Genomic DNA, 14,546 nt, shown 5'->3' with positions numbered 1-14,546 from the left:
ACATGCTTGGTCAATTCATACACGTTTGAAAGGACTCAGTACGACCTGGGTCAGTTCACACATTTTAGATGGACTTGGAACGTGCTGGATCAGTTCCCACCTGTTTCAATATACTACAAAGACGATATTTAATTTTATGTAAATAATGTATTACTATATTTTGTCACACTGCCTGTCTGTTTATATCTGTTACGAGAAACAGATACTTATTTGCTCATCATTGATGAATGATACTGTTTTGAACACCATTCCTTCAGTACGCGTCAGTGGCTCTTTTGCTGTTCGTATTTTTAACAAATTCGGTTTTACCTAACATTTCCGTTCCTTCAGGGATCCACCAATTGAATATTTTATGTATGGAAATTGATGTGGTTCTTACAAATATGTTAGTACGTTTACTTTATGTGCATTTTTTTTTTTACTTTTTATATGTTTTTTTTTTTTGTAGAATGTATATGAATGACACAATGGTAAATAAATCATACATTGTTTAAAGGGACTCGACGATTTACGTAAAAAACTGGAATCCTTTTGAGGAAGATGAAAAAAAAAACTTACAGTATAATAAGGCACATTAGTAAAATGCAACTAAATTTTTATGCTACATTAAATCATTTTTTATTGTTGGCAGTCTGCATACATATTCTAATACATGTAGTTACACATGTGTTCTGACTAATAAACACTGCCTAGAATACATTGAATATTATCTGGTTTCACAACAGAAATATCACTGTTTTTCCATAAACATTTTAGTTATATTACAACTTTAGTTAAAAAAAAGCCTCAAGTTCTAAATTTCTAAAATTTTGGCGCAACTTTAACTCGATCATGTTCACAAATAACAGAGGCGTACGTGAAAGTCGTGCATAATCATCAGTTATTACTTCTTCTATTATTTTTTTTTCAAACAGAAATACAATATAGATGCTTGACAGGAAAATGAGGATCTTGTCCAAGAATCAAACATACAGACACTACTGTCAAATAGACAAGTATTTTGACGTTATGTAAATATCTTCTCAACATACGGGACATCGGTAATACTAAAAGGTGTCTGGCTGTCAAAACAATGAAATAATATTGTCTTGAATCTGTCCATAATCGATAATTAAGACATAGATATTTTAGTATAAAAGTAAAGCGTGCCCAGAACTTTAACTACATCAGGTTGGTTAGTAACAACGAAAGGTAAGCTGTCTTATTTTTTATGTAGCAGTAACAAATTATAACAGAAATAATAATATGTATACATGTATATAATCATATATTCTTGACAGCAGTATTTTTATTTTATAATATTGCATCGAACTGTACGCACACCGCGTTTCTTATGCATCATGTAGGGAAAGAAAATAGAAATACATTTTCGATGCTAACGACAGTGAATCCTAAGGTACAAGTACGCGAAATAATAAAAGTACTCTTTTTAAAAAAAATGTACTCCATGTCTAACGGGTGAATGATAAATATTTCAAAAGTTTTCCAAAAGCTGCAATTTAGCTTAATCAATATTTAATTAATCACAATTCATTTACAACATGTACATATAGCAAAAAGGCATATAGGATTGAGTAGGAAGCTGAAAGCTTATTTGAAACTCTCTCCTTAAATATTTACGTTTAGTATGTTAAATCACGGTAACTTGTAAAGTGATTGATAATGTAAATTGCTTGCAGTTTATTCATCTACATTTGTTTTGTTCTTATTATAGGTTTTTAAGTAAAAACCATGTTACGCGTATGAACGCAAAAACAAATAGGAAATAATATAACATTTAAGTTATAGGTTTTCACTATATTAATTGTACCAAAATTTGTATGTCTATGTGGTGAAGAAAGGAGGTAGGAGGCGAAAAATAGGAAATTAGAGAAGAAATGAGTTGAGTGGTCGCTTTAGAGACTAGCTTGGATTTGAACTTTGTCTATATACCGTGTGTAAATATATATGGGCTAGTATGGCAGTGCATAGTAATTATATTTCGAAACTATTTGTTGTTTTTTTTATGTACTTTTGTATGTGCATGAATATTGAGCTGCTGTGTGTGTTTGTAATTGATGTATCACCATAAAGCAGTGTGTGTAAAGTAACGGTCGTAAAGGCTGCTATTTGCTTCTCATATAAATAATCAAATATGTATAAAATAATATAATTTCTTTGCATTAATGCGGTAGTTAAGTTTTCAGCTCCACAATACTGATATCTTTACAATAGTTAGGTCTATACATTACTCTAAAGAAATTATGAATTTCAGACAGGCGTTCGCTTTTATTCGTCGCGACATCCATCGTTTATTGAAACCAAAATGGTTGATGAAATGTACATAATTTTCTCTTTTTAGACAAAAAGATGAATAAAGCTGCCCTTTCCGCCTTCACAGTTTTCGTCCTTTTGGTTGCAACAGACGGATTTTACATTCGTAAGTTTCAGTGTACGCATATTTTTATTCTTTAAAAAAAAACTGCATTGTTTTAAAGTCTTTGAAGATTAAAACACTCATTTCCCTTTAGAAACTGTTAAACGTTACATTACCTAAGTTCATAAGTTTTCTGCGACCACCTGTTTACTGATGATGGTGACAGGGTCATACACATATGTAAGATATGTTTGCCAAAGATTTTTTTTTTCGTTTCACAGGCGCTAATTTTTATGTGTCTTAGGTGTTGTAAACATGAGGGAAGTATTTGTAGTAACATAACTTTTCTGCAAAAATCATTGTCAACTAGATTTAACTGAATTAAAGGTCCAGCAAACTTTCATACTAAATTAAGTTAAGGTATAGCAGGGTACACTTCGAATTTTGGCCCGTCAATATTTGTTATAATTAGAACTTCGTGATTTTTGATGACTGTAAATTAAGGTGAGAGATAATGATTGTTAATTCTTTTGAAAATTTAAATAGCCGATACATGTAAAATTCTGATGCAAGTTGTAAAACTAACTGCTGCTAGCTTTATATGAATCGGTGAGTCTCCTTGGCGAGGGAAATTCATATCACGGAAAGGTTCCGTGCCTGTTGATTGATACTCAGAAACTTTTTAGCTATTTTGTGGAGAAAAAAAACGAGCTGGATGGGCCCCATTCCGTTTATAACCTGAAGTTCAGTAGAGACTATTAAATTGAGAAATGCAATAAAATTGGACATTGTCCCTGCAGCGGGATCATTGCAGGCTGTTCAAAAAATGCAAAATTGATAATTTTGGCATGCTATTTTTAATGGATTGTGCACAACTTTCGTTTTGATAACTTTCTGTATTCTTGTATGAGAGTCCTGATCTTGTCATTAATTAAAAGAACAAAACATGCACGCAATTTATAAAATGGCCACCTTAATTCTGCTCATTAGGGAAGTGCAATATTGCGACTCGCTAACATGTAAGCCTGGCCATACCCAAAATTTTCTAATCTAAGTGTACCCTGCCACTTAAAGATTTTCTTGTCACCGGTCATACCTTTAACATTTAGAAACTTGGTACAGTTCCTTCCCTTTGTATGTTTGCAAGTTCATTGATGTTCATTCATCTATTTGAGCCGGCCATGAGAAAACCATCATAGTGCATTTTCGACCGGCATGGATTCAGACAAGCCTGCGCATCCGCGCAGTCAGTTTCTATAATTGTAATATGCTTTGAACGCGACCAGCATGGATCCCGACCAGGCTGTGCGGATGCGCAGCTGGTCTGGATTCATGCTGGTCGAAAATGTACTATGTTGGTTTTCTCATGGTGCGGCTCAATTTGTTTATCGTTAAAGAAACGTTAAAACACTGTCATGAAATATTGGATTAGATATACGAGTCTTAAAGCTACCATAAAGTATAAATGTCTTTGATAAAGGAAAGCTGTCATAACGTAAGCATCTTTGACAGGGCCTTTTATAACGTATGAACAGAGTCAATCAAACCGAGTCTTCTATTATTCTGCTTGGTTGCATTCTAAAGGATCGTTTTAACAGATTTTTTAAAATTTATTTATAACGTTTGTGTCTTTAACAAATCCTTCACAACGTTTTTATCTTTAACAGCTCCTCCATAACGTATGTATCTTTAATAGGGCCTAAATTGCGTCTGTGAAAATGATATCTTGTAAATAAAAACAGTTGATTTAACCTTTAGCCTGCTGGCGGCAAGTGATTCTGCCTTTGCGACCAGTGCAGACCCAGATCAGCCTGCACATCCGTGCAGTCTGATCCTGGTCTGCACTGTCCGCTATTCAGCCAGTAATTTTTCAATAAACCCTTCAAATAATAGATGGTATTGCCCATATAAAAAGATGGGACCAGTCCATTGTAGAATTGTAGCAGGGTAAATGGTAAAAGTGGTATTCCGCGTGATTTATGTCAGTTTTTCAAAAAGTGTAAGAGCGTTTCATACAGCAAGAGCTTGTACGTTATAAGTTGAACATTGATTCAATGCAATATATGTAGTACACCAATGAAGACCAAAATATATTGTGGAAACGTTCTCTAAAGTAGAAATGTTTTGTTAAATAGAAGGGTGTTTAGCTAAACTAGTACTTGATTTCTTACTAAGAAATTATGACATTGAAATAATTCAATATTTAGTACATTTATAAGTTTGTATGAGAAAATTTAATTTTGATGATCAGCTGTCCTGTCGCTTTAAACATGATAAAACTCGTGCTTACTGCTACACATGTAAATATTTCAAACATATGAAAGTCACATCAGTGAAGTATATTTCTATTTTTTATGAATATGAAACATGTTCTTAATTTCAGATCCCAAGTATCATTGGAAACAGCCCATGCACTACCCAAAAGTACATCATTATAATCAGATGCAACATTATCCCGGGCACCCCGGGCACCCCGTGTATCCCGTGCATCCAGGCTTTACTGGACATCCAGCTGGTCAGAATGTAAGACCTGCTTTCCCCGCACCTGGATCGATCACCGGTGAAAGAGAAGACCAGCTATTGGATATCATGGCAGCTGGCTTACTCTTTAGATCAGGAAATACTGCAGGAGGCACTCTGTCACTTCTCCGCGCATTTTAGAATTTCGTTAATGGAAAACAGTGCGCATGATTGCAGATACAAATTTTGATGCCTGATTTTAAAGTGGAATTCTACATTAATATTTCTGAAAAACACATCCGTGTATATAAGTTTTTGTAATTGAAAATTCATTATTCTTGGTGTACACTACTTTATATTTAATTCTTCTTAGTAACAGGGGTACCAAGTCCTTGTTCCTTAAAGACATTTAATGTGAAAAGTTGCTAATTTGTAGAAGACCTAGTAAGGTATTTATGGGACATATTTTATAAATGTAACTGTTAAAATTGTATGCAGCACTGTCTTCGTTTTATTATTTATTTTTTTAAAAATTATATATGCAAAATAATATGTTTGTTTTTTATTGAAATGGATGTAACGCTAACTAGGCCTATCGCCAGTATTTACACGAGGTGTTATTATATATCTGAAAACTATGGAAGCTAATTTAGGCCATTTCGTTATGGTGCGTTGGCGTGAATGGTTTATGTAGCACATTTTTGTGTGTCGCACTGGTGCGCACGCCCACACGCCATAACGGAACTTTAAAAGTTTTGTGTGTCGTTTTGGCGCGCGTAAAAATACCACTGACATAACGAAACAACTTATTTCATACTGGCGCCCGTGCCATCGACAAAAGTTTCGTGTAGGCGCGCACGCAAAGACGAAATGAATAGTTTCGTTGTTTCGCGATACCGTGCTTGTCATTAACAAAGATTTCGTTTTGGAGTGTTGGCACGCGCGCTAAGACAAAATCAAATGTTTCAATTTTCTCGCGCTTACGAGAATACCGGGACAACACAGCGAAATGTGTTACATAGTGGCGAGCGCGCCAACGCAACACAACGAAATATTTGTCAATTGCGTGCTCGTCAACGCGAAATAAAATGTTTCTATCTGTCGTGTTTTATGTTTCGTTACATCGCGTTGTTAGTTTCATTTTGTCAAAGTTTATTATGGTGCGAAGGCGCATGCGCCAAGACGACACAACGAAATATGCCTACATATAAACCGCGCGCAGCCCAACGCGAGATAACAAAATATTCCAAATCAGCAACCATAGAAAATGAAAACAAACTGACAAATACTTTCAAGTTTTCATATAAGGTCTTTTATCTTTTATGACTAAAATTTCACAAACTAAATTGTATGCTGTTTCGTAATTTTACATTAGGCAAAGCAATATGAATTTAAATTAAGTCCTACAAACCAGTAACTGTACTAGAGAGTCGATAAAAAAGAAAGATCACAATATGCGGACTTCGTATTGACGAAAAAGAGGAGCAATGTCCGGTTCGTCTGCTGCTTCCACGTGCAAAAGTTCCTGCAAAGCCGACTCGTCGTCTGGCAAATCATCGATTATTTCTTGAATCACAATGGTGTCGAACTTAACGTTCTTGAGACTATATAACCAGTTGAACACTTTCAGATTTCTATGAGCACGATTAAGGTCCTGACCTTTATTCCACTGTTCAAGGTCATTCAGACGGATCTCGTGATATCTCGGACGTCCCATCCGAACATGGATATCGTCGTGTATTATACCACTGAGATGGGGCGATATTCTCATTTGCTGAATGATTCTTGGTTTGTGACAAAAATCATCCTCGATATGTTTAGGATATTCCTCATGTGTTCCGACAAATGTCTTATGTTCGTTCTTATCGCCAAATCCTGTTACACGTTTCAGCGCTGTCCGAGTAGAGTCAATTCTTTGTTTTACTCTTTGTGTAAGTTCCTTCTTGAGATCAATTTCAAGAATCTCTCTATCGCCTTTCCAAACCATGACTTTCTCTTCTTCTTCAATTAACTGAGATGGTTTCTCCGAGGGTGAATGTGTGCGTTTCTCTGAACTTTGTGCTGAAGCAACTGAAACCTCTGTTCCAGCATACGTGGTTGTTGGAGACGAAGGTCTAGTTGACGCTGGTGAAGCTAACGACTTATATGAAGAAACACGAGAAATTCCATGACGGCGTCCTTTCCTTTGTCGCGCCTTCTCTTGAAGAGCCTTTTCTTGCTCAGTAGCGATCAAACGATTCAGTCTTTCACGTTTGATTTCAGCAATGTCAAGTGGTGCACCCCAAGGTTTCGTAGCATTTGCTGACAATGTACGTTTTAAGCGTTGTGGTTTTGATGGGAACCTTTTATCTAAATCTTGAAAGCTACCGCTTCGTTCAAGAGTGAGTTTATTAATGTACCTGATTCCTTTTCTTCTTCCGCAGTCAATTAAGGCGGTTTGCTCATCACTATCCAGCATTCTAAATGCTTCTGATTCCTCATCGTTATCCACACCAGCAATCAAACCAAAGTGGTTACCCAAGATTGTGTGATTTTTAAATAATCTATTAATATTGCCTGATGGACGGCTGACGAATTTTTCCCACTTCGATATAAATGGCGCACTTTCCCCCATAGACGAAGACGCTCGTGAATTGTTTTTTCGTTTTTTGCGCCGTTTTAATTTAGAATTATCTAATTCTTTAACAGGAGTTTCTAGCGAAGAGCAAGTCAACAATGACAAACTTGTGTGTATGGAATCATCACTTGGAATGCGCCGTAACTGTGACGTTTTGGTATCTCTAGAAGCTGTTTTACTTCGTTCCTTAAAAGCCACATTGTTAGTTCTATTCAGCTGCCTTTCTTTGCCAAGTTTACCGCTGAACACTGGTTCTAGGGGCGGTTTCTCCAGTGGCTCTATATTGGTCCATTTGTGGTCTGTCATCCAAAATTGTAACGACCGTGACAAGCGACCTTCGTCCGTTTCAGCACACGACTCGATATCATCGAATCCATCTGAGTCGTCTGTGTGTACACTCATATCAAAATTAACACTGGCACTACCCTGTCGCGTCGATGGTAATGGACTGTCAGCCATCACGTCAGCGAAACCGTTCAAAGTATGTTCAAATCTCATCGTATAACGCAATAAAAAGACGTAGTCTATCTTTTAAAAGACCTACTTGCTTTTTACCATTTTAGTCATGTTTGTATCATCTAATATTTCTCTCATTTAATCCTTTGTAGAGGATAAATTGAAAAACAAACTTTTAATGTCGATTGTTATGGTGATATTGGAAGATTTGTTCAGATTATACCTTTTATTCAAACAGTTGTTTGTTTCAGTCTTGCTCGGTATTGAATTCCATTCAGTTGAACTCAAATAAAACCTTTTGTTTCTCTTTTCATAATGCATTGTGAATCGATGTTCCGTGAAACTAAATAGTTCATGTTTATTTTAATACCCAACTAAAGTATTGATATTACAAAACACTAAAATCCGTAAAAAGCTCTTAACATCCTAACCAGTTTTAAATCCGCACAGATTGCAGGTTTTAGAAGCGTTACGTGTGAGATAGTTCAACTGAAATTTCTGAGCGTCGTTTGTCAAATTGCTATCAGTCAGTGCAATTCCATTAACGTCGAAAATAGTCTATTTCAGTTAAAATCACTATGTGGATTATCATAAAGAAAACAAATGTTTAAAACTTTAGCGCCTTAATCCTGTCAAAGTTGATCAACGTTTTCTTTTATAGCTCAAGTCACTTCTAAAATTTTGCACTATTTGTTCTTTGATTACATATTCCTTAATCTAAAATCGATCGGAATACTTCTTTTAACGTCCACTGACCGGTAATCGCCAAAAACCTGTTTGTTCACCATTTAATATCAAATATCAACAATGTAAAGTACACCAATGAGATTTTATGATAATTTCTGCCCGTTTACTTTTCATTTAAATACACGGACCTAAAATATTTTATTACCGGCTATTTTAAATGCAGCAGTATATTTCAATATATGCTCGATCAATTCGCACTTTAATGGCAAAGGGTAAAGAAATCCGTTCTTATCCGTTATAAAGTATTGACATATTAATGATCTCTGACTTAAACTTGTACATATCCGTATCAATTAAACATTTCCTATTTTAATTGGTTTCTACAATTTAGCACGTCAGAATTCAGATATGACAAATCCAGCATACAATAATGCATTATTCAGTTGATAAGAAACATTGAGGGAGAAAATTAACACCTCTTCACTACTTGTGTATGATTAATGGTATGCCCGTTATTTCATAAATTCTTTCGTTGACTTATTTTTTTTTTATATGTTTTGTTTGCTTTTTCACTGCAGACTTTGTTTAAGGCCCGACGTGGAGAAAATAAAAGTATCTATCTATGACAGACATTTTTTCATGTAATTGTAGCGAAACAAAATCCAAAATTAAATAAGAGAGAAAACTTGGCTTTAAACGTAGATGAGCGATCAATGTCGACAACTTCGAATCACTTATACCTCCGCCTTTTACAGCTGTGCGGGGTTCGAAACTTCGCCAGGTCTGCAGAATTCTGGTGCGACGTTATATGATAGTTCTTCTGACATTGAATCACCCAGTCACGTAAAAGTGCTAAGTTTTAAGTATAGCTGTACGAATGAAGTGATGTCGTTCACCAGAATAACTGAGTTACATCTCCATAGATACGTATTTTGCCGAGTGGTATAATCAGTATTAAAAATTAATTACTCTAATGTATTTATTAATACAAGTACGTTATTAACCCAAAAAGGCATTGCCTTATAACATCTAAGCTCATTACAAAGGATTAGTTACAACTCTGGTAATAACAAAACAGGATAGGATTAATCTGGTTTAATTCATTTTCTTATGTAACTGTTCCTAGTTCGACATTTGGAGGTTACTTCTATACTTGACGCCATTAAATGCGAAATGTATATATGAAGATATTGAATGTTTTAGAAGGACGGTAAATTTGTTCCATTTCTTCCACCCGCTGCGCGACCCCTCCACGCGAAAAAAGCACGATATAGTATTGACGTTATCTCGTTAAATAGTAGGTCGGCGGGACATTAACACGCTAACCAGCTGGGGAGCTGGGCGAATAGACGAGATTTATGGCACGGCCGAGAGGCGAAAATAAAAAATTGGACCAATCAACCACTACACTGCACTGGTTCACCAGCAACACCTGCAACACGAGCACATACACAGAACGTGCATTTTTATTAGCATTAAGTTGGTATAGTGTAAAATGCATGTTTACGCTGCTCTCTAGAATGTATCTAACAGGTGTTGAGTGTACCATAAATAAAACTGTTTTGTAATATATTTTAAAATTCACGTATTTAAGACACTTTCAAAACGGCCATATAACTTATTTCAAAGGCAGACATGGATATTTTATCACATAGATATATATGCGTCAGCAGTCACTGAGGTTATCGAAACATTTATTACTTAAAACTATACAAACAATATATGTTTTTAATCGTCAAGTAATATAAAATGTCACTTTCCATGAATATCATTGTTTTTTTTGTCGGTAAGTTTTTCAGCTCGTCGCTTCTTCTATTGCATAACATCAGTAGTCAAAGAAATCACATGTTCAAAAATGCAAAATATTTAGATAAAAACTGTAAGATAGTTCAAGACGGAATTAAGGTTAGAGTGCCTTTTTAATTTATTTCATTGGCAGTTGTCAATGTATGAAATTGCATTGAGATTTCACCAGTGGATTAAATGTGAAGAAACTTTAGTACAAAAAGGGAGTTAATTATATAGATATTTCAATACAGATTTGTGCTTCTTTTGCCTATCATTTTTTGTCATTTGTACATAATATTCCCTTCAGTGCAATTAAAATCACCCCTCTAAATGCTACATTTTGAAAAATTAGGTATGATAATGAACAGAACAGAACATACATTTCATTAGATTTGCACATAGTACATCATCAATATAGATTTAAGTACATAAGGCAATAACGTTATATATTATTATTTAGGACAGAATAATGTGATTTGTAATTTCCCTTACTGACATTTATCATTACATTTTTGAATATCAAATTCCATTTAATCCCCGTACATTGCATGGATTTAATGTAATTCCCTTAAATACTAAACATTGTAAAATCAAATTCAATTAGAAAGGGCGACACATTTATAAATATAATAGCTGTCAAAGTTCTGGGACTTGTTATGTCAACTTGCTTTATGAGGTTAGAGAAATAACAAAGCAGTATGATATCCAAGGGAAACAATAATTGAGCCGCACCATGAGAAAACGAACCGTGATAATGTTTTTGCGACCAGCATGACCAGCGTGCGCATCCGCGCAGTCTGGTCAGGATCCATGCTGTTCGCTAACGGTTTCTCTAATTGCAATAGGGTTTAAAAGCGAACAGTATGGATCTTGACCAGGCTGCGCGGATGTGCAGCTGGTCTGGATCCATGCTGGTCGCAAACGCACTATGTTGGTTTTCTCATGGTGCGGCTCAATTGTACTTATACAGGATGAACTATGGAACTTCTTGCTAAAACTTGAATGATGATCGCAAAGTTATGTGTGAAGCATGAACAGATTTCAACAATATTGAGAGACATGTATTTCTATAGGTTTTCTAAGTGCATATATGGAAAAATAATTGTCAAACCAAAAGTCAAGGTTTTGGGACCTAGTTTAGGAACTTATCTTTTGATCTCAAAAGATATTTTTTGCGTTTTAAAACAATATCTGTATCAGGTTTAAATATGTGTAAAATTATGCCCCTTCTTACGAACATTTGTCCGCAACGGGGTGCAGTGTATGCACATTCCATAACCCTGAGAATACGGCACCTTCGCCTACGCCAGCCATGTCGGTAACCTACACAATACGAAGCATCCACATCCCCAAAAAACGGATGTTTCAACACCGCATATATAGGAGACACTACATTATTACGTGGCTATCAATATTGAGAACCTTTGTCTCAATTACTTGTTTCATTTTCTTCCTGTAATAGCCACAGACGACCGCCGAACAGAAGGTATTTTGCAACCCTTTTCTAAATAATTCCTAAAAGGGAGGTTATTCATCTGAAGTACAGAACCTATCACACCAAACTAGTTCTCAAAACGTCACAACCTGTCCTAAAAATCGTAAAACGTTTGAACGTTGGTCAGATAATATTCGTAATGCGATCGTAGTTAGTTTATAAACAGTTCTTGATACGTCCATCGCGTCTTTGTCCGTTTATACTTAGTTCAGTTTGGGAAAAAACTACCCATTCGCCTCATGTGGACACCGTTTGTAGCAATCCAAGCCCGTCTGTAATCAGTTTAAAGAAGTTCGTAAATAGTCCAACTTCGTTCTGAATACGTCGGAATACGTTCTAACTAGTTTGTAACTCAACCAACTCATTCACAGACAGATTACGCCCTCATCTCGTCCCTAGTACGTTCAGAACGTAAATTGCGATCACGTTCTGACCCGACGGCTATATAAGGCCATCACGTTTCGTCCAGTTCTCATTCTCGTTTGTCTTTTCAACCTCTCAAGATAAACAAAAAATCCACAGCAATCAATATGTCTCCAAAGAAAAGTGGAGCCAAACAGAAACGGCGGGATGTTAAAGCAGTAAAAGACCAAACGTTTTTGTGATTCTCCACGTCAGTAAAAAAAATACATAATTTTTACTTGAAACAGCTAAAACATTATATTCGAGGATACATTTTCATTCAAAATGTTTCTACAGCAGTAAATATTACATTTAACCATTTTTCAAAATTCATAATTTAAATAATATCCAGGTGGTACTCAATCAGAACGCAAATATTTATGGAGCTATAAAACGTTAAGTTTCTGCACGGCCATGTTTATCGGAGATCAAAGTAGAAATCATTTTGTTTATTATTCTAACTTCGAAAGATAAAACACTGATTTAAAATCAATATCTGCAACATTTAACATTACGATATCGCAGCATTCTAACTATAGTGCGAAGTGGTTTTATATAAGATCTGAAAGAATGTAAATTTGAAACCCCCACAAGCGTGAACCTAACCTTTAGATCTGTTGATTTATACATTTTTGTTATAAACACCTTTATCAATGAGATGATTGCTGAATTGAACGATAAAATCCAATAATCAAAATAGATCACTCAAGATTTATAGATACAAGTGACAAACATTTTTTGCTTTATTTATTTAGAGAAACCTGCTGGCAGTAATATTTACATAATAAATAAAGAATTGATAAAAAAAGTTGACACTTCAATAGAGGTAAAATGCGTCAATGCAACATGCTGATTATGTCTTCAATATACGGAAGCCGGAAAAGGACTTGTAACTTCTTACTTCTAACCTCTATCTTCTTATGTTTCATTGTTTATTTGGTATGTATCTGTTACGAAGTCATTAAGCAATATATCATTGACTGTGCTTCTTGACTAGACAATAACTAAGTAAAAGGGATCTCAGCGACATTATGTACGGTAAAGAGTCTCTTTGTTGCACTGCTCAAAAGTAACGTATTTCATGCTGTCTCCCTAGATTCTGAAGTAGTTTCGAGCAAAAATTGTAAATTATCATTTTGGACCTTTCTCTGATTGAAGGTATGATGCAGATTTTAATAAATGGAGAACAAGTATGAGTGCCTCGGGCAGTGTTCAAAGCTCTCACAATCATGCAACAGGTTTTCAAAATTAATACAACAACAACAACAAAAACAACATTTATTTAGCAAACTCGAGACAACATATGTCTTTGGATAAAGAACAGTGAAAATATACATATAAACATAAACATAAACATGAGTGAATATGGCAAGATCATAAAATACAATATATACAAAATGCAACTATGTTCTTAGATTGTATGCTTCCTTTAAAAATTTACAAATATCGATTAGTGTTTTCCTATTTCCTGTCGATAATAAATTATCAAATTTTACCAAATTTGACCATGAGAGTTTTGGTAAATATTTCATACGTAGATCTTTATATTTCTGGCAAATCATTAAGAAATGATATTCAGTTTCAACCATATTTGAATTACATTGATGACAAATCCTGTTTGCTCTTTCAATATTGTTGTAACGCCCGGTTTCAATAGCTAGACTATGCGATGATAATCTTAAACATGTAAACAATTTTCTTAACAAATCATTTTCAATCTTATCCAGATATAATTCATACTTAAAAGATTATTTGAATCTTACATAATAATCAAGTTTTTGCATACCAGTGACTTTATCGTGCCATTCTTGTTGAAATTGGTCGTGTAAGCGATTACATAATATATACAAATAATTGATATTTCGATCAAAACCATTGAATATATAGCTGTATCCTAGTCTGTCTAATTGTGTGTGTACATATCTGGCCCATGATTTACAGTTAGGCCGATTCATGTCACTGCATTGTGCTTTGTATACATTATACTTGATGGAATCTGGTTCTAACATTATTTTATGCCAATATTTAAGGACTCTTTCTCTGCATACAATAGACATTGGATATGCCCCAAGTTCTCCATATACTGCTATATTTGGAGTTTGAGGTTTTACACCCAGTATTCTTTTGTAGAACTTGATTTGTACCCGATCCATAATATTTGTATTATAAGGACCCCAAACTTCAGCTCCGTAAAGCAATATCGGTGCCACCATTCGTCAAATAGCATCATTTTGGTTTTTACATCAAATTTTACTCTCGAAAAAAATAGAATATAAACTATTCAC

At 34.9% G+C, this 14,546-nt stretch overlaps 2 protein-coding genes across 3 annotated transcripts; one reads left to right on the top strand and one right to left on the bottom strand.

Moving 5' to 3' along the window:
- Nucleotides 1–739: 739 nt before the first annotated feature.
- LOC128559370 (uncharacterized) lies at nucleotides 740–5,354 on the top strand. Of its 2 annotated transcripts, XR_008372290.1 has the most exons (3): nucleotides 740–1,191; nucleotides 2,342–2,419; nucleotides 4,740–5,354. XR_008372290.1 is itself a non-coding variant. In XM_053550710.1 (2 exons), exons 1-2 carry the CDS (start codon nucleotides 2,350–2,352, stop codon nucleotides 5,015–5,017), a joined length of 348 nt encoding a protein of 115 aa, XP_053406685.1. In that variant the 5' UTR covers nucleotides 2,140–2,349; the 3' UTR covers nucleotides 5,018–5,354. The 2 variants fall into 2 exon arrangements, 1 of the variants encoding a protein (XP_053406685.1); XM_053550710.1 differs by lacking the exon at nucleotides 740–1,191 and having other exon boundaries at nucleotides 2,140–2,419.
- Nucleotides 5,355–6,102: 748 nt separating this feature from the next.
- Nucleotides 6,103–9,060, bottom strand: LOC123547650 (uncharacterized). The gene has a single exon (XM_053550709.1). It carries the CDS (start codon nucleotides 7,929–7,931, stop codon nucleotides 6,264–6,266), a length of 1,668 nt encoding a protein of 555 aa, XP_053406684.1. The 5' UTR covers nucleotides 7,932–9,060; the 3' UTR covers nucleotides 6,103–6,263.
- Nucleotides 9,061–14,546: the final 5,486 nt, after the last annotated feature.

Source organism: Mercenaria mercenaria, chromosome 9 (genome assembly GCF_021730395.1).
Source record: "Mercenaria mercenaria strain notata chromosome 9, MADL_Memer_1, whole genome shotgun sequence".
Classification (NCBI taxonomy): domain Eukaryota; kingdom Metazoa; phylum Mollusca; class Bivalvia; order Venerida; family Veneridae; genus Mercenaria; species Mercenaria mercenaria.
Note: the sequence above shows the minus strand (reverse complement) of the source record. Positions and strands in the feature narration are given on the sequence as shown.

What these genes read in the sequence shown, in the direction of transcription:
- LOC123547650 (XM_053550709.1), bottom strand. Translation starts at nt 7,931, where the DNA reads ATGAGATTTGAACATACTTTGAACGGTTTCGCTGACGTGATGGCTGAC.
- LOC128559370 (XM_053550710.1), top strand. Translation starts at nt 2,350, where the DNA reads ATGAATAAAGCTGCCCTTTCCGCCTTCACAGTTTTCGTCCTTTTGGTT. An exon ending in AACAGACGGATTTTACATTC is followed by an intron (nt 2,420 to 4,739) that starts GTAAGTTTCAGT and finishes TCTTAATTTCAG; the next exon opens with ATCCCAAGTATCATTGGAAA.